General features: G+C 41.0%; 1 protein-coding gene across 6 annotated transcripts in view; it reads left to right on the top strand.

Annotated features, from left to right (window-relative positions):
• COL11A1 (collagen type XI alpha 1 chain) overlaps positions 1–20,855 on the top strand; it is a 407,114-nt gene that overhangs the window by 208,686 nt on the left and 177,573 nt on the right. For all 6 annotated transcript variants that reach the window (XM_085601921.1, XM_085601919.1, XM_085601916.1 and 3 more), the window contains 5 exons: positions 614–658; positions 9,504–9,557; positions 13,475–13,519; positions 16,847–16,900; positions 16,982–17,026. In XM_085601921.1, coding sequence (XP_085458047.1) covers positions 614–658; positions 9,504–9,557; positions 13,475–13,519; positions 16,847–16,900; positions 16,982–17,026 — 243 coding nt within the window. The remainder of the gene's footprint in view (positions 1–613; positions 659–9,503; positions 9,558–13,474; positions 13,520–16,846; positions 16,901–16,981; positions 17,027–20,855) is intronic.

The following is a 20,855-nucleotide window of genomic DNA, read 5'->3' as shown; positions in this document are numbered from 1 at the left end:
AGCTTGAGTGCGGCACCTGCCTTGCAAGGGTTTGCTGCAGGCAGACAATGCTCGCAGACCTGCCTGCTTGGGAAGTTATTTCCCAGTAGGGAAGCTTGAGTGTGGCACCTGCCTGACAAGGGTTTGCTGCAGGCAGACAATGCTCGCAGACCTGCCTGCTTGGGAAGTTATTTTCCAGTAGGGAAGCTTGAGTGTGGCACCTGCCTGACAGGGGTTTTCTGAGGCAGGCAATGATCACACACTTGCCTGCTGGGGAAGTTGCCTTCAAGTGCACTGTGATGAGCTCTGCAGTGTATTTGTCTTGTTGCATTTAGCAGCCATGCCTTTTGTGTTTTTGCCGCCCATGGAGCAGCAGGTCAGTCTCGATTCCACTCTGCTGATGAAAAAGAAAAAAAAAACAGGCAACATTCCGGGGATTTGATTCCTGCGAGGGTATTTCACCCATACCTAATCTGAATGTATACCCAGAAATGGGGAACAGCATGCAGATGTTGGTACTTACTGTCTGTTTATTGCAGGACCGGTGATGTTACAGTTAGGTTATATTGTAATTATTGAACGTGCAAGTACACTTGTGGTTGCTCTTTCTAATATATTGTTTTTTTCCTAACAGGGGCTTCCTGGTCCTCAAGGCTCCATTGGCCCACCTGGGGAAAAAGTAAGCTATACGTGCAATGTATGCATGCTGAGTGAAGTGCCCCTATAGTGTTCCGGTAATGCGCCCTCTTTGCTTTCAAATAGGGAGATGTATTTCTACCTGTAGCACAGATCAGAGAAGCACTCATGACTGTAGGATTAACAATACATGCTGCTTGAAAATTCAGAAAGGCAACACTGACACCAAAAATACAGTGCAGGAAGAGAAGCGTATTAAATATGATTTAGTGGAATAGCACGTTTTTAAATGAGGGGATTTGCTTTGCCTGCCTCTTCCCCATGCATATCTTCTCATCCTGTCTTTCTTTACTCATTCTATTCTTCTTCTCTTTTCCTGTGTACTTTTCTCTTCATTCATCATCCCTATATTCTGTTTTCCTGTGCATGTCTCTCTTCATTCATCTCGTCTTGGTTTGATAATCATCTCGTTTCCTGTGTTTTTCTGCTTTCCTTCTCTTTCATTTTGTTTTTTCAGTCTTTCTGTCTTTCAGTATTTTCCTTTTCTTTCTTCTGCCACCATATTTCTTTCTTTTTCCATTTCTTTCCAGTACTCAGTGCATTAATAATGCATTATCCTCCATCCTCCACGGTCTTTGGGGTGAGCAGAGACGTGCTTTTTACAAACTACGGTTCAATCATCTCAGAGTTGGCGGTTCCCTTTCTGAGTAGTTCATTCCACTGCCCCTTTGAGCGCATACTTTCTTTTCCTGATGCTTCATATATTTTGGCTCCAGGGGAATCCGAAGACTGAGCGCTTTTATAGCCCGGCTCTTCCTCCCTCCTGGGCCGCTGCTGTAGGATGGTTAAATGTGTGCCCCACATTCCTCGATCAATCATACCTTCCAGCTGCCAGTAATTATTAAAGTCAACTCTGTTTAGTTCAGCTCATGTTCACAACGACTGCCCAGTCCCACTTGGTTTAGATGGAGTCACTCACAAAGAATGACCCATATCTCAGAGTGCACATTTTGACAGGCACACACTTTTTTGACACAACATATATACTTATATATTTTTTTAGAGGTTTATTCAAAGCTTTGGAGTGGATGAAATCTGTCAAAAAGTGTTCATAAGAGAGCGGAAAAAACTATGGCCATTCTTCTTCAAACAAAAACAAAGTTTCACTATTATTTTTGGCTTTTGTTTTCAGCAAGGAGAATGCTACAATGTCCTGTTCTTGACCATTTCCTTGGCTTTGATAAATTTGTCCTATGTAAGGTACAGCTAAAAATGTGAAAACGGCATGACTGCCTCCACAGGGGTCTTTCAAATGTTATTGTGTTTTATCGCCTACAGTTTTAAGGGTTTAGAAACATCAGCCTAATTCTCCCTTAGAGGGGCCTCAGCTTTTCTCACTGTCACTGAAGTTACTCTGTTCCAAGAATAGGCCACAGGGACCCCAATTCTTCAAGCCATTTGTGCACCCAAATTGAACAAATTGACTGTACTTTATCTGTGTAAATTTGCAAAATACGAGTTTTCACTCAGAAATTGATTTACTTCCTTGTGATATTACAAAAGTGTGGTGAAATTGTAAGCATTAGTTAATCAGATAGGGAGAGGAGTGAGCATTTTATGGAGGGAATCCCTTGGAAAGGTAGCGCTCCCAAAATTGGTGTGGGTATAAGGGAGCGATTTTCTCTTGGAGAATTTATTTTCTTACATAGGAATAAAGCAACAAAAAGTTTTGAAGTGCAAATGCACATCTGTATGTATTTACACATACATAATTTACACCTGATACATTTACATGTACGTTAATGCTTTTGCATTCAAGGACTCATGGGACGCTTTGACTTTCGCAACTTTACAGATGTATTCATGAAACTTTTAAAGAGTTTCAAAAATACGGTATATTTGCTCCAAACTTACAAGTAAAACTGTGGGAGTAAATGTGACATGTCTTTCGAAAACTGGGCCCTAGAACTTTACCACGTTGAGTGAAAATTTAAACGCAAGAAAATCGCCACTGGTCACCTGTGTAAAGTGAGGGATGGCAAGGCCAATGTTTCATATCTCACACAAGGGAGGGTCTAGTCGGAGTTATTGCCACCCAATCCAAACATACAACTCCACTATACTTCAACTCACACTATGTACAAGGGTGAGGGAAAAGGGGGGAGGAGAAAAGGAACTGAGGAACCCTACTGTGTTAAGACGAGAACCCTCACTCACCCAAGGGTGACATGCTTCATCATAGGGTAGCCTTTTCAAGGCCAATGTTTCGAAATGGATTATATTTTGTCTTCGCTAATAAGATGTAGTCAGTAGGTCCGATAACAATGAGAAGAAACCAGCCCACATCATCTCAGTTGGTGACAAAGGCTCTGGATTGCTTCAGACATCATCACACAATTGACTAAACTATAAAACATATGTATAAAAGAAAAATGTAATGTCACTGTATCCTCGATGTGACTCTCCTCTTTCCAAAATTATCAGGGCCTTCAGATTCAGAATGTGAGATCATTTCACTGACGTCACAGGGACCAATTCCGAAAGGCATTTTGGTACTTGGGTTGAATTCACATGCTCATAAAACTTAATTTACAAGAGTATAGTTATGCCCATCACAAACTATGAATTTACACAGTTAGATGGTTTTACTTACTCATAAAATTTGTCCAGTCTGTTGTATTTTGGCATAGGAGCAAATACGTTCCTAATGATAGGTTAAGAGTGAAATCTTTCAGTTGGTCAGTTGTTTCCTGTGGAACTTGAACATCTAAGCTTCCCAGAATTTCAGGCACTTGCAGACATGTTCTGAAAAAGATTGGCTTAGCGCAACACTGGACTGTGTCCTTGGGCACAGACATTCAAGCCGGCCAGCTCACCAGTATGTCTTCCAGCAGTCAAGCATGGAATATTTTTAGTAGCAGACACTCTTTTTCCTAAGATCCAGTAAAATGGGAAGTTAATCACACATGGGAGGAGTTCAAATTGTGTAAAAACGAGCATGTTGTTGGTATTTATGGTCAACTGTTCCCTAAGTAATGCCCACACCCACTTATTATATACTGTTCGATGTATTTCCTGCTCTGGGAAATCATCTTATGTTGTAAAACAAAGTTCCTAGCAGCAAAATCCTAAATGACAGTTAATAAGTCTATTTGAGAAAGGAGATCAGTTCCCAAACCCTATTCCTTCATTTAGAAATCCAGCTAGCCTCACTAATCTACATTAAAAGTCCAGTGTTTTCTGAAATTACACACCAGGAAGATAACCTTTAAAGAAAAGGACCCAGTGAGTATGGCATGGACACAAAGTTACTCAAAGGGGTGAGTGGAGAGATATACAATGTAGAAAAATCCTAGAGCATGACGGGATGGAGGGAGAAAAGCACATCAGTGAGCTAATGTGAAGAACATGGTAGTCAGGCCGAGATGAAGCATAGAGATAGAGAGAGAGTACATAGGAGCAAGCAGCACACACGTAAGAGGCCAACAAGGGAGAGAGCTGGAAAACATATGGACTTTCATGAGTCCTCCTTACCCAAAAAGAAAAATGTAGTTCCCTAAAAGTGAGTATTTGAAGGACAAAGGGTAAATAGGCTGTGCAGGAGGGGATGAATAAAAACAAGATGGACGAGGAAAGTCATCACAAAATTAGCAAGGAAATGAGAATGATGAAAAGACCACCCATTGGTAAGCAATGGGAGAGCTGAAAGCCTGTGTAAGTTCTTGGTATGTTCACTAAGGTCTTTTTCAACCAAACAGCTAGGGCGGCAAGTTCCCAGCATTGGCTAAAATGGTAAGAAATCCAGTGAGAAAAATCAGTTTAAACTGAAGATGATGAGGGCTAAGAAGAGGATCCCAGAGCAGTGTTGATTTTTGGTCCATAAAGAACAAGGTTATCCGGCTAAAACACTTCCATGTTTTGTTGGACTTTTCTCACACAATTGAAATACAGCAGGACTATACAAATGTCCTATTAGATTTTTAAATAATTTAAACAAGGTAGTTGTGTTATTGCCAAATCCCCTTAAGCAGAAGAGTAATGCTTCCAATCTTGTTAATATGTCTTTGCTGATTTCATGCTGGATCCCTATATGTGCCACTTGGTGCTCTGTCAGCCCTTAATGTGGCCACCATTTGCCATGTTCCATAAATCTTTATTCAGTAGCCTTAGTGCAGAAGAGAAGAATGTATTCTTAGTGTTTATTACTTCAAACAATGGAGCAGCCAGAAATTTGAAACACCTCTCACTTTGATCATTACCTCAAATGCCATCAGGTCATCAAAGCAATGAGCCATGCAAAGTCTAGATAAGCTCCCTTCATCACAACTTCCATCCAACTATCTCTCCATCCTTCAAGACTTTCATGCATCCATGCATCTATCAATCTTTTCATGTTTCCATACATATATCGTTTTGCCATTCCATTACCATTCTGTCAATTCATCATTCATCATTACTCTCTTCCTTCAATCGTTCTGTCGTTCCACTTCCAGTTATTCATCCATACATCGATATTTTCTATCCATCATTCATTTCACCCACTTTTATGAATTCACCCACCCATCCAGACTTCCATTTGTCCATTCACTCATCATTCCAGGCCTTCTTTCACCCACCCATGCAAATATTGTTTTCAACTTACAACCATTAGTCCTTTCACCCTTGCATGCTTTTTTTCATGCATATTGTCTTAATTCTTGTAAGGGTTTGTTTTTTTATATGTCGTAAATTTCACTCTTCCTTCCAGTCCCCTCTCTCTCTCTCTCTCTCTCTCTCTCTCTCTCTCTCTCTCTCTTTCTCTCTCTCTCTCTCTCTCTCTCTCTCACACATAGTCTCAGTAGCATATCCAGTGTATTGTGGCCCTTATTGTACGGGGAAAATTGGCCCCTGCTGGTATTTAAATGATAAAATACAGCAACAATTAGAGTTCAGTGGGCCACTTAGGTCTCTGGGCCTCAGTGGCACTGCAACGTCTGCACCTATGGAAGCTATGCCTCTGCAAACTCTTTTCCTCTTTCCTCTGTTTACCTCATAATGTCCTCATTTGGGCCTCTTTTTCTCCTCTCCTCCTCTGTTACAGTTTCCCTGACATTGTTTCTTAAGAGCATCTGTCTGCAGTTACAGACAGACAAGGCTCGTAAATAATTCACCCCCACTTAAACTGTGAAAGCAGGGGGTTCACTATGCCACTGACTTCAAATATGTTTTTTTATTAGTAGCACCAATTGATTACAGTCTTGATCAATTAATTCCTATGTGTAGGCAGGCAATTTTCAGACAAACCATTCTCTGCTTCCCAGATGGCCTTCAGGGAACTGTAATATATGACACTACTTACCAATTAATACATATTTTTTTAAGTGTACTGGGTGGATAACGTTTTGTGCAAGACAATAGCTTTATAAACTTTGTTACTTGGATTTGTATTCTGATGTTATCAAAGCAATGTACAAATTTCAAACAGTACTTGCAATGCAAATGACAAATAAAGAAATACATGGTTCGGGGGATTAGTAGGCGGTGTAGGCATCATCAAGGATAAAGAGTTTCAAATGAGATTTAAAGCTATAATGAAATAAATAGGAGCAAATGTCAGAGGGAGTGAATTTAGGAAATAGCAAAGTGTATAATTAGTAAAAGGAGATTGGAAGCCAGAGAAAGAAGCGACCAAATACATAAGTTGATTTAAAGAAATGGCATTTACATAGAAAGCAAAGCATAAAGAAATGGGGATCCAACGGAGGGAGGCAGCTATAGCAGAGGTGGACCATTAAACAGAAACTAACTATGGCCAATAAATTGAACGGAGAAGTGATGGATGGAATAGTGGAATTAATCTCAGCCACCAGTAATTACTCTGGGCCACATTCCAGACCATCTTTTTTGCCCACAATGGCACCTCACATTAGTCCCAGCCATGTGCAAATCAGCTTTGGTCCTGCAGTAGTAGGATCAGTCCAGCTGGAACTGCCAAGCCAGGACCTCTCAGAGCCAGAACACATCAACCTAAGATGGGTTTCACCTTAGTTGAGACTTTTCAGGCGGGTGCACCTTGGTTCAGGGGGCAAAGTGAGCATGGGACCCATGTCAAGGCATATCCATCGTTCTTAAGGCATCACACTGAAGTAACCAAAAAAGCAATCAATGGATGCTTGAATTACTCTTGGTAACGGTTAATTACTCAGAACTGCATAGTAATTCAGCATTTTTTATTTTTTTCCCACAATGCCACCTCAGTTTAGACCCACCTTTATGCAAATCAGCTTTGGTCCTGCTTCAATAGGAACAGTCCAGCCTGACCTGCCAAGCCATGTCCTCTCTAACCTGGAACATAAGCAACCCAAGATCAGTTTTGTGGTAGTTGATGCTCTTTAGTCGACTACTGGTCAATATGTTATGTTATATTGCTTATAATGCGCGCAGCTGCCCCAGCAAAGGGGCGTCCCAGTGCCAATAGCAGCTAAAAGAAGAACCAATAAAAAAACAAAGGACCCTACAGTGATAGAAAGAGATGTGTTCCACAGTTTGGCTGCCAGTGTACAGAAGGAATGCCCACTAGCCCGTACTCTCCTTACGCCAAGGACACCCGCCAAATGTTGGCCCATGGAACGAAGTTGGGGGGAGGGAGTATAAGGTGAGAGCAGGGTGGCCAAAATACCAGGAGAAGAAGAGTTCAAGATTTTAAAAGCGATGCAAAGGGACTTAAACTCTACGCATCTGGCCATAGGCAACCAGTGTAGTCGGCGGATGGCACTAGAGGTAGAGCAAGTTCTTGGACGGCCAAGAGGAGTTCTGACTGCCGCATTCTGAACCCTCTGTAATCTCAAAGTCTCAGATTTATTAATCCCTAAATAGAGCAAGCTGGCATAATCCAATCTGGACAGAATGGCAGCCTGAATGATGACCTGTTGAGTGGACGGATAAAAGTAACCTAGCAGTGGTTTGAGCCCCTGCAGAATGCCGAAGCAGGTCCCTGCCACTTTCTTGGTTTGGACCTGAAAGTTGAGGGCCGAGTCCACCCAGACACCCACATTTCTTACCACCTGTTTGGGGGTGGAGCATAACCCAAGCTTGTAGGCCACCAACGCTCACTCCACAACTCTACATCTCTCCCAACCAGCAGGACTTCAGATTTACTCGCGTTGAGCTGCAAACAGTTGGCCGACATCCACTGAGCAATAGCTGCAAGATCGCTCTGAAACTTGGAAACATCCTGCACGGAATTGCCAGAGAGTGCCACTACCAGCTGTGTATCGTCGGCATACGATACTATTGTCAGCCCTCTGCTCCTAGCACAGCTGCTAGCGGTTGAACATAAAGGTTGAACAGCGTGGGGCTCAATGCTGAGCCCTGTGGAACCCCTTGTTTGATAGTATGGATCCGCAAGGAAAAAGGGGGAGCCGTCACCTGGAGGGTGAAGAGACAGGTAAAGAGACAATGATCAATGTGAATAAAGTATTTGATGGATAATGGTAAAAAGACAAGTAGGCAGATAATGAATAATGTGAATGAAGTATTTGCTGGCTTATACATTAAAGAATGGAAACATTTTAAAGTTCATAGCGTTGAGATATGTAGGGTAGAGAAGAAATTTGCATAGGAAATATGAGACATTGGTCAATGATAAAACAGAGATCATGAGCTCCATGGGAAAAGCAGAAATAACGAGCCAAACAAGTATATGAATAATATAAATAAATGTTAGGAGTATAAACAAAAACATTTACTTAAGGACAGCGTAATTATAGAAATTCAATGCGGATATGGAGATCAGCAATGCTGATAAGTAGAGTGAGGTTGAGGGCATAATTAAATGAATAATGTTTGCAGAGACTAGCAAATCACCATGTGCTTTATGGAAATTGAAGCATAGTCACTTTGAAGAGAGCACAATGAAAATCAGACTTGAGTGGGAAGTGTAATGAGGGAGAACATCTGGAAATGAACTAGTCACTTAAGATGTTCTGACTGTAAAGTTAAGAGATAGGGTGGATAGCAGCAGCAAGGGATGGAACCAGAGAGGCTTTTGGAAAGCAGGATTCTTGCTACATTACTGCAAATTACAATTTAGAGATGTAGTCCAGTAGGCATGGTAATATGTAGAAAGAAGGGTTTATGGTACTCTAAAATGCTCCATGGAGTGAGCAGATGGATCAAAATGGGAAAGTGCTGGAGAAAATGTCGGCTATATGTACAAGGAAAAATAGATCAGAGATACAATGGGATTTGAGGACCACAGGTAGGCGATGGTGGATGGTACAAACATGGGCAGAGCGATGTACTAATTTAAGAGTAGGAGGAAATACCATAATGTTAAAGGTAGAAAGCAGACAATGAGCGAGGGAAAAAGAAGATAAAGTTGGTCAAGTGTGAAGGTTTGGAAAGCAAAGAGAGCAGACAAGTGCTGTCAGTAGTGGAAATACCAGATCAGAATGTAATAAAATGAAATATGAAATCACGCCAAACTAGAATCAATTATAACAGATCATCATATTAGATTTTATTTGCTGTAAAGATTAGATTGTGCATATCCTTTCCTATCTGCAAGAATACATGTAAAGACTGGGCAGCTGCAAATATTGTGACCACTAAATACAAATAAAGTGTCTTATTTATTTCTCTGCGTAGTCTGACATTCCCCTTCTGGAACTACAGTGTCCTTCTCCGATTCAGGACTACAGGAAATCCTTGTAATATTATGTATTTCACATTTATAATGCATACAGTGCTTTTATGTGTATTTTCAGAGGACATGCCATCTTTCACTGCCGTCCCCTGAATTAGAATCGCTATTAGGGATGAAAGAACATGACCTGGGGGTTACTGTATTATGTTTCCTTTTATTGGATTAATAATTAACAACACATAGCCATATTGTGTATTTTCAGGGTCCACACGGAAAACCTGGACTTCCTGGACTTGCCGGATCTGATGGCCCCCCTGTAAGTAGCTTCTCTTGTAAACATTTTGAAATGACAACTTAGAAGGCAAGTACATTCTGGGTCAGCACTCAGGGAATATGTTAATGAACCAATCCTCCATGGCCATGATCAAGAGCACATCTGATAACTCAGACACCAGGAGGACACTATGTGTCAATGGGAGTCTGCCACTATGCATTCTTTTTTCATAGAAGGTTTATGTGGATTGCATTGCCTGGTACATTTGTTAGTAACCATAATCTACTGTTGTGCCGAAATTGTTAATGCTTTAAAGCACTCACTTATTAGGCCTAGCCACCCCCCTGCCCGCGGGTGAGTATCCCATGTGCCCACCCACCATTCGCTTTCTTTACAATTATAGACACCAGGGGGCATATTATCAAGAACGGCGATAAAATCATCGCCGCATTACCGGCAGGAAACTGCCGCTAAAGCGGCGATAATGGGCTTAATAATATGCCCTTGAGAATTCCAATAGAAGCCCGTGTTCTGGTGTGAACCTGGGCTTCTATTGGAATTCTCACATTGGACATTATCAGTTAAATACACCTAGATTTTCAGCTCGCTCCTTTTTAGACTCTTTAATGTCATTTTAATGACCTTGTACACATGTTGGTCACGATTTATACTTCAAACGTATTTCAATAATTACCAGGAACAATGAGGCACTAATCACGTGCACAGTCGGGCAGTTAGAGGACCCAGTTTGCTTTGAGTATGTAAAGCGGGCATTGATTGTTGTTGATTGATGTTGTTTCCCTTGACATGAGATTTTCCAAGGAACAACATGGGTGCACCAACAGGGGCGTAGCCTGGTCAGTAAGATTCTGTGGGGGGGGGGCGTGAGCTTCAGATTTCCCATCAATCACTCTAGATAAAACACATAATACGAGAAGCAGGAGGGAAGGAGTAGTAGGACAAAGGAGAAGTGCGGATTGTGAGGGGTTCTGATAACTCAATATTTTGCTAAATAACAATTTTTAAGACCTTTAAAACAGACACAATAGAGTGTCTTTGAGTGTGTGTGTGCGGGTGTGTTTTTGTCTGCGTGTATTAAAAATCCCAAGTGAAATCTACAAACACCTCACCATACCGGTCTTTAAGCACCTGTACCCAACTATTTAGTATGGAATATATTTATTAGGGTGGTGTCCGCCCCTGTGTACCAAAATTACAAATGTGCGGCTTCAGTTGCATGTTCTACTGTACTTAGGTTGGCATGAAAGGCCTCTTCTGAATTTGATTGAAGCAGGGGCACTTGGTGCACTGTGAAATACTCATTGAGTGTATCCTGTCTTGGAATAAACACACAGAGTTACTCGCTCATGGAGTCAGTGCAATAAAAAAGGCATTCACTTAGACACAGATTTAAACAAAAGCATTCCCTATCTACAATTTTTTTATTCCTAGTTGAAATCTATTTCGAAGGGAATTCGTCCTTCCATAAAAAAGATGGGAAGTAGGAGGAGCATGCAGAAGCAGGAAGAGGAATGCCACCAAACACAGGAAGGGTGGATCTCACAAGGACAGACCATATAATGGGAAGATTAATTTCTGCTAGTAAAATGAAGACAAACGAGGTCTACCCCTGACATTGTGATTGCATCCTCAGTAGAGGCTGTGTGACTGAAGGAGACTGACTGTGAGGCCTTTTTGTAGGTGGGGTCAAGAGAAGCTAGTGTTTCATCTGTTTCTAAAAACACTCTTTCTACGTGTGTGCACTGAGTATTACCTACTCTATGTCTGTGTACAGGCTTCATAGCTCAGATTTGATTCCTGACAGGCCCATGCAGATTTTCATCCTTCTAAGGTCGATACAATTCTTGTAGTAGGGTTCCCCCTTGAATATTTTTCCCTGGGTATCAGCAAAGCTTTGTGACATCACTGCCAATGAGCAACCCGTTAAGCAAGGATTCAAGAACATGTAAAGTCAATGATAGAAGGAAAGATTTTGAATGCATGCATAAGTAAACTGGCAGGTGAGCTAATACGTCGTAAAGTCAGTGGCCATTGTCATCATAAAGATCCAGGGAACATTAAAGCAGAAGAGACTTCTTCGAAGTGTAGATTGTTTTCACACTGGTGATATTTGTCTTGAAAAGAGCAGGAAAGTAGGAAAGGGTTATTATTATGGACTCTGCAAAATAATTGAATCTTCACATTTTGCACAGAATCTGTTGATCAGCTGCTGAGCATAAGATTTTAAAACATCAGCCGTTTCCTTCAGAAATATTTGTGTTTCTTCCTTTTCAAGGATCTTTAATGCATCACTTTACAATATACAGGGGATGGCAGTGTTTTTCAGTATTTCAAGACTGAAGTGAAGCCCGGATTCCTGATTTCCTCGTTTTAGTTAGCCGTAGTTGCAAAAGAGGGGATACTTTTTGCTTCCCGTCATGCTAGCAGATATGAAAGGAAACAATATTCAGAACAAATGAACATAAATAAATAGATAACGTGAATACTTTTACAAGCGTTCCTTTATGGATTCTAATTTAATTTATTTTGGGAGATGTATACTTTTCTTTCCCCAGTCATAACATTTTAAATGCCTTTTAGATTACCAGGCGTACATTAATTGAAGAACATTCCAATGTGATGAAATGGGAAGTCAGTGGGAGCATTTCTCTCATGAGTTATCATGTATTTGTGCACATCACCTGAAAGTATGTACTAGCCTGCAGCTGTTCAGCAGTGTGTGTGTGTTATTTGATTAAGGAGTAGGTTGTAACACAAATGCCTGTCAGCAGTGCTTCTTGAATCAAACGCATTGAACAAAATAAGATATCATTTTCAGTGAAGGGGGGTAAGAAAGGATGGTCAAACACGAATCTAGGCAATCATAGAGGTCTCTCTCACCCTGCCTAGCCACATTGTACTGCCTTCGCATCACTACTGACATGTAGCAGGAATTGACAGGGGACTTCAAATTGGTGACGATAAAATCATGGCTTATAGTCTCAAGATAATAAATATGTATTTCCCACTTACTTCTACCTGGGTACAAAAGTATGTGCGTGCACATGAGGTCAAAGTACTGCGATATGATTTTTTCAACATCAGGTGGGAGTACTAAAACCTGCATTAGAATAACTGAGGAGGACAGCCAAAAATGAGAAGTAAAGCCAATGTAACGCCCATCAGTCAATAAAGTGATACCAATAAGGGATCCCAGCTATGTCCTGTTATGGAAACAGATACCATCGACCCCCACTACTCTACTTTGGAACTATGTTCAATCGAACATTGAGTCACCCATATTTCACAGTCGGATTGACTGAATGACTTTCTGTTATTAAGCAAGTGTGAGCACTCAGATCCTAAAATGTAAGGACACCAGGGGATAGAAAATACGTTTTTAGATAATTTGGCAATATATTTATTCATTTATGTATTTATTTGTTTAATGTTTATTGAGCTTTGTATGTATAACAATACAATTTTGCTCATAAATGTTTTACAATAAAGGCGAAGATGGAACATAGAAAGCGTATTGTGGTTGACAGAGACTTCAAGAAGAAAAATGCTACATTATGGATTTATTGCAACATGTATGTGGGTACCACTGGCATAGACATACACACAGGACGAGTAAATGCATTTCTACAGATACTTATGCATGTGGGCAAAAGCTAAACATATTTGCATCATCGTGAGTAGTGGTGAAGAATTCAGTCCCTCCTTTCAAGTTGCCATTGATACATTTTTAGGATAGTATTGGACTTCTTGAGAGAGGCAATTGCCAACTTTGCCCATTCGCATGCGTCTCCAGGACATACTTAGACAGTGCAGAGCATGATTTTCCACACAGGGTACAAGAAAAGGTTTTTTGCTGTGGATCAAATGTCGCTCTAAAAGCATGTATTCTGATAATTATCACATACTGATCTCATGTTTTAATGTGTTTCTTGGCTTAGGGTCATCCTGGAAAAGAAGGTCCATCTGGCGAGAAAGGTGCCCAGGTAAGCTTAAGACCAGTTAGCTCAAATCACGCCAAATACAGTGGAATTCCTATTATATGTTGCTACAACAGCTGAGTGATTCATCTGCGCTATTGCACATTTTGAACAGTTTGAACTCCACATTATAATCTTCTAGCTCGTTGTGAAGGGACATACCAGTTGTTAGAGGCCCTGAGTCCAGGTTACAGGTCCAAGCATCAGGCGAGGTCCTGCATCAAGAGAGAGGGCCATTAACAACCAGTATTAATAAAGGCAGAAGGTCTATTAGGCTATAAGAACCTTTCATCCAATGAGGGTAAAATGTTCTAAATTAAAAAAGGAGACACATAGGCAAACATTGGAATGTTAGAGCAGAAGGCCTCTACCACTGATTGGTAGCCCTGAGCTACTCTGTTATCTTCAATGGAGCTTTCAACATTCTAAAGTTCTGATGTAGCTTCATAGCCCATTGTAGCGGGCTATACCAGTCATTAAAGGCCCACTCTACCGTTAAAGACCCGAGCCGAAAAACGTGGGCCTTTAAAAAGGGTGAGGGCATTTAATGGCGGGTGTACCCCATCAGGGTAGACTGTTTAAATTAGTAGAACAAAGGCCTCATGGAGCCAGAGCAGGTTAAAATCCCCTCAGGCTTCATGAGGCCTTTGTGCACAGCTGTTGCTGTGAATATTCTACAGCTAACAGCCATGCGCAGGGCCACCGCATTTAGGTTTTGAGCATTCACAGCAAGAGCTGTGAAAAGGCACTGAAGTCAGCTCCTGGTTCTTCCCGGCTTGGCTGAACTGCATTTTTGTAGTTCAGCCAAGCCAGGGCTACTCAGGAGATGAGCAACGTTGCCCCTCCCTCCTTCCGAAGCGACTCTGATCTAGGGAGGAGGGAGGGAAAATGCTCCTGTTTGTCCTGCAACACAGCCTCTGCCATTCGCTTTCCCCTGCCACCTCCATATATAGATATTTATTCCAGACAAAATGTTTTCACCACAAGTAATGGCGAAATCGAGCCACTCTAGACCAGCGGAATCAAATAGTTTGCTTTATTCCTATCTACAAAACAAACCGATGATGCGTTTTGACCACAACGGGTCTTGGTCACATGGCCCAAGGTCTGACTTGTGACTTATTCTTCGCCAGGCGTTGTGGTGAATATTTTCACCCTAGTACCTGACATAGGTAAAGGCATATTACACTGGCTAAATGCACATATTAAAGGCAATACATTGCGTATAAATGTAACCTCCCAAGTTATCTTTCAAAATAGCATCATTAATCAATGTACAAATAAACCTTTATGCCTTTCTTGTCAATTAAGGGTGAAAGTATACACCACAGAGCCCAGCGCAGGCTATTTTGTTTATAACCATAACGTCCCTGTAACCTGTGTTTTTTCAGTGAATTTCAAAGGTTTTTTATTTTTATTTCCTAATTGTAACCTGTAACCTTTGAGAGTGTGTATGTGAGTGTTTGTGTGGGCCTTTGAGTGGGTCCCTGAGTGTCTGTGTGGGTCTGAGAGTGTGTGAGTGGTTCTATGAATGGGTGAATCGGTGACTTTGTGAGTCTGTGAGTTGGTTCATGAGCGTCTGGACGGGTCTGTGAGCGAGTGCATGAGTCTCTGTGTGGGTCTCTGAGTGGGCACATGAGTGGATGGGTGTGTGAGTGGGTGAGTTACTGTCAGAGTAGGCCTGTGAGAGGATGTGCCAGTGTCTGAGTGGCAGTCTGATGAGTGGGTGCATGAATGTTGATTGGATTTCTCTCCTTTGAAAAACATATGGCCGTGTGACCAACATACCTGCTATACATGGCCGAAGGATGTGTGCAGCAGGGGTTGGCTTTACTTATGGTAATAAAATATTTCTTTGTGTTAAAATAGAACCCTAGAAATTCACTGAAAAAAACTGAGGTTTTTGAGATGTGATTAGTGATGTCATAAATGATGTTGTAGAATATGTCATGAGTGGTGAAGCTCTGCTAACTATAACTGGTGAATTTTTGAATTTTTTTAACTCCAAAACGTTAATGCTGGCATATTCAGCTAACTATTTTACTTCAACCTTTGTTTTTGTCAGTGAACCTTCAAGGTTTTTTTTTAACAAAAACAGATATTTTTTCTCACCTAACTACTTTATCCTCTGTTTTATTTTTTAGCAAATTGATATAGATAGATAGATAGATAGATAGATAGATAGATAGATAGATAGATAGATAGATAGATAGATAGATAGATAGATAGATAGATAGATAGATAGATAGATAGATAGATAGATAGATAGATAGATAGATAGATAGATAGATAGATAGATAGATAGATAGATAGATAGATATCATGCACCTTCTTTAGGAGGGAAGGTTTTCTGATCTATGCATCACTGTAGATAATCGATAAGGCCTCACGTGTGCCCCTAGGTAAATGAATAGACACCAGCATGGAACGTCATTTCAGGAGCTAACTACCGATTGGTCCCTATCGGTGCCTCATAAACCCAGACAGAAGTACTTGTTTCTATTATAAACTATTCTTTAATAGTCGAAATTTGAGACTTATAATGGGCATCCAGAACTTGTAGTTTACATGAAAAACAATAACTTTGGAGCTGAATAGCAAGTTCTATATAGCAACGTTCGCCTCGAAAGGGTTATGTCAACCATTTAATAAGGCTGTGTTAGACTAACATATACTTTGCCTTAAATATACATTTTTTCTGTTTTACATTGAAAAGAGGCACTGCGGAATTCAATGCCCCCTCCAGAGAACGCATTACTATCCTTCTGTCCTGTCGACTAGTGGTTCCAACTATCTTATATTCCTTCATGGCAATTTTATGTTGCGCCTATAATCTTGAAATAATAGCATCACAGTATTGCAGAAAGAACACCACTGATTTATTTTGCCTCATATAGACATTCTATTTTGATACATCCTTTAATAGAGGCATTGCATCATAGTTCTTTCCAAAAACAGTTCAGATGTCATGGAACCGCGCCACTGTGTAACCACTTGCACTGTCTAGGTTTTCTAAGAAACTGCTGAGTTGTCCCACCGCAATGAGTTTTTATCCTTATGTTGGTTCTTCAGGAATCGTTTTCTGTGGTTCAGGCTTCTCGATGACGATTGCACGTAGGCATTCATTCCCCGGGTGTCTTTAAGTTGCAGCATCTATTTTGCTAGCTGGCATTCCGCCAAGGACAGTATGTAACGACTGTCGGTCAGTTTTGTATGCTATAACGCTTATGTCCGCAAGAGATGTCAGCCGAATGGAAATGGATGAACGCTTGCCTGGGCCCGACAGAAATAGTGAATTTACCTTATGGTGTGTGGTTTTTGTTTTATTTGTAGGGGCCTTCTGGTCCGCAAGGTCCGATCGGATATCCTGGCCCTCGCGGGGTGAAGGTGAGTATTAAACAATATTCAGGCATAATTAATGACTCTCGTATCTTAATATGACAAACATTGCCGTCTTTCTGTGTGCAGGGAGCCGATGGGGTCCGTGGTCTTAAAGGCGGCAAAGGTGAAAAGGTAAGCGCGTCATCGGTTAACCGTCAGTGTGTCAAGAATTGCTCTCTTTAAACAGTGATGCATTGCGTTTGTGTTTTAGAGTGGCCTTATGTTTTTTTTACCTTTGTTGTGCTCTGTCTCTGTCTTTCTTTTCCCATGGCAACTAAATTCTGACGAGCAGACCATGACACTCCACCCACTTCCTCTGATTTTTCATCCGTGAAAATCTGTCTCTTGAACTTGGAGGTTGCAGGTGATTCCCTGGGGCGTCCCCCTCCCAGTTCATTTGTGCTGTTACCGCCAGTTCTTAAAGTCAAATTAGGACTCGCGTGCAGGCAACATCAGTCAAGAAATTAAGCTGAGATTTCCTTCAGTATGTTTACAATGTGTCAGGCATCGTTTTGTTTAAGAATTGCTATGCCGTTACCAATTGTGTGCATACCACATTGGTAAAATCACAAAGACTGCATGCAGTAAATTATGTTATTTTGGAAACTTCTATGACTTTTATGTTTTTTTGAACAGCTGACACAACTTTTCTCAGGAAATTCTAGCCTAAACATTTTTTTTCTCATTTTGCATAGTACGTTTCACCATAGAACAGTACAGTGTCGATTAGGGATGCACATTTTTTTTAACATCTTGTGTCAATCCTGATTATTAGATTTTTTCTATTTCGCATAATTTCTAGGTTTCTTACACTGTAATTTTCACTGTTGAATACCAGCAGGCATATTTACTTAACTTTTAATATTTCACGCAAAGTGGGGAAGCAAGGGGACTCGCTGAAAGGGAGAGCAGAACTTCTCTATATTTACAAAGATATGAGCATTTCTGCTTTCTCCTTGTGTTGGTGCATTGTGTGCCAACCATAATGTGAGGGTGCCTGCATTACCGGCAGGATTGTTTTTGTGCAGGTAGGATACCTTCCTGCACAAAGCAATCCAAAGAGACATATCATATTCCTCGTTCTATTCTGCTGCAGAATGCAATATTTCTCCTGGTTACGTCTCTGCCAGATAGGTCACCATTCGGTGCAAACCTAGGTTTACAAGTCTTAGTAAATCTTTGTTAGGTCAAAATGCATGAGTGGATGCATGGGAACGACCATGCTTCACACATATATTGCATGCCCAATGCAGAGTACCGCAAGGTGTTGCATTACTTTGTATTTACTAAACCAAGCAAAACCATGCGAAATGGCTTTGTGTCGCTTAGTAAATGCCATAAAGGATTTTTGCCCTGGGGCTGCACCACAAAAGTGACCACCCCCAGTGCAAAATCATAGCAAATCGGGGCCTTTATTTGAACCAAAATGACCTTTAAGGACACTGTGAAATTGGACATGTGTTGGATGTTTTCTGCAGCTGCATGTGCTGCATTAGCATCATTCCTCGGGTTACTTTAGAAGGTTTATGGACCATCCATTTAGCTGGTATCTCGCTTGTCTTTTGAATGAAAGGCAGGATGTCCTTAGAATTGTCATGGAGATGACAATTCACACTTTGCCTGTAATGCTCTCAGGAATTATTTATTTTAATGCATAAAAAGGTTTAGCAAATAATACGTGATACAGCATTCAGATTATATTAGCGCCTTAAAGTGGAGGATAAAGAGAAGTTCAATCAAGCACAAGCTCAAAGCCAATGTGGGATATTTTAAACAATTAGGGCCCAAAAACACGTCCCTTAGGAATTTCTCAATAGTGATGAATCTTAATAAGTTGCAAATTGTGAAATGTAAGTCCATGTACCTTTAGCTGCATTCGATAAAATACTGTTTCCTTGCATTCCCATGCTCAGCATTATAGACCACAGCAGCAAACGATTTACAAAATCAAAGGCTAAAATCAACAAACGACCACATATAAGGAAAAATATCTCGGACCAACAAGGTACAGCTATAGCGTTATTAAGTGTAGGAACTCCAGTGTTAAAGCCAGTTTAAAAAAGCTTGATTATATAATTAGATCAACACAAGTTTTACATGTTTACTGGAATTTGAGTAAAAACCTTTGCTGGTGGATTTATCATGGGAAGCAAACCATTTTTGGGGGATCCGGTGTCAATGGGAACTATTTCTGAGCTCTGCCAAATCTCTAAGGCATTCATACCGTCAATCCCACTCCTGAAATCCTCACTGCATTTTCTGCTTCAAATGCTCTGGCTGGGGTGTAGAACCAAGGATGGCGATTCAACAACTTGCTAAATGAAGTGAAAATACCAATCAAAATGAGGGAGAGGTAGAGGTCAGAAAAAAACAGAGGACTCAGCCTTCTATACTTACTGTAATATCCAAAGAGAGTCTGTCCGATTGATTGGCTATATTTCCACTTGTTATATTAGGTCGAAAACAAAACGTGTTTTAAAAATAACCCTCTCCCGCCAGGGTTTTCCTTGGTGGAATGCTTTATCACAGGGTTCTTCCCGTGCCACTGCAGAATGGGGCGTGCGACAACCTACGGGTACGTGGGAGCACTTTGATTATATACTATGAAGAATTGGGAGGTATAAGAGTGGGAGGGTCTTATCTAGTGAGAAAAAAAGCTTAAAATGCCTGGCTAAGTAGGGAAAATTATTTATTCTTACTTCTAGCTGGTATGCTTCAAAATGGAGAAAAAATGAAAGACATACGATTATGTGCATGTATTTCAAAGGTCTACATGTTTCAAGCCCTACACCCAGGTATTTCATCAGGACCACCTAATGATCCCTTGTGTCACTCCTATTGGAAAACAACTCTTGTGTGAGTATTTTCAAAGACTATAAAAAAATATTGGTGTGGAGCAGCAGACAGGCAAGGAAGTAGCTTTGAAGAAAGTCTGACTAAAAGCATCCCTTCACCCATCTTAGCTCATGAGGCCAAAATCTGGTGTAATACATATCTAAAAGAAACATTACCAATTGGGTTTTGCATATATAATACGTATTTTTTCATAGTATATGATCAAAGTGCTCCCACACACTCTTCGGCTGCAGCAGGCTCAGTTCCACAGCGAGAAGGGAAGAACCCTATGATAAAGCATGCCACCAAGGTAAACCCTGCTGGGTGATGGTTATTTTAAGAAAACGTTCTGTTTTATACCTAATATATCAAGTGGAAAGATAGTCCAATCAAACAGACAATGTGAAAATACCATCACACACTGTTACTCCCAGATGACATCAAAGGGTTGATCCCTTGTCTCATGTGCAAGAGTATGTGCAAGAAGAGCAAACTATAGAAAACATGCAGTCCTGTAAATCTTCTACTGCTGAGGGGCTAAGGGATGGACAATAAGTGCTAAACATAGAATGTATGGAGACCCATTAACCTTTTCATCCTGCCATAGCAATCAAGACCCCTGAGACTAGGGATGGCAAGGTGAGTGTAAGGGGAACGTTTGGCAGTCAGTGGATAGCAGTTCCATATCCCTAAATTATTTCATGCATCAAAGAGCAAAGGGAGTAAGAAGTGATATTGAGCCTTCACACTAAGGTACCATTTTGTGAGAATCTATGTGTTTGTACAAGCAGAAAACATGTGTGACCCTTTTCTCTTGTACCTAATGCAATCACTGGTTAGTGAACAGCATATGTAGCCCTCAGACACAAGTGGGAGCAGGACTTGGGCCGACAATTTTCAGACAAAGGATGGGAACGGGTGTTAGCCAGCCCAGTTCCGATCCCTAGGAACATGAGATTTAGACAGATACAATACTACATCACGCAGAGGGCGTACCTCACGCTAGCTAACATCAACAGATACTTTCAATGCACTGACGCAGCCTGGCTCCGATATGCACTTACAGATACAGACTTTGTACACTTGCTCTGGGGTTGTACCAGTTTGAGCGCATACTGAAGCGGGG

Source organism: Triturus cristatus, chromosome 4_2 (genome assembly GCF_964204655.1).
Source record: "Triturus cristatus chromosome 4_2, aTriCri1.1, whole genome shotgun sequence".
Lineage (NCBI taxonomy): Eukaryota > Metazoa > Chordata > Amphibia > Caudata > Salamandridae > Triturus > Triturus cristatus.
The sequence above is the reverse complement of the archived record's forward strand: the minus strand, read 5'-3'. Positions and strand labels throughout refer to the sequence as shown.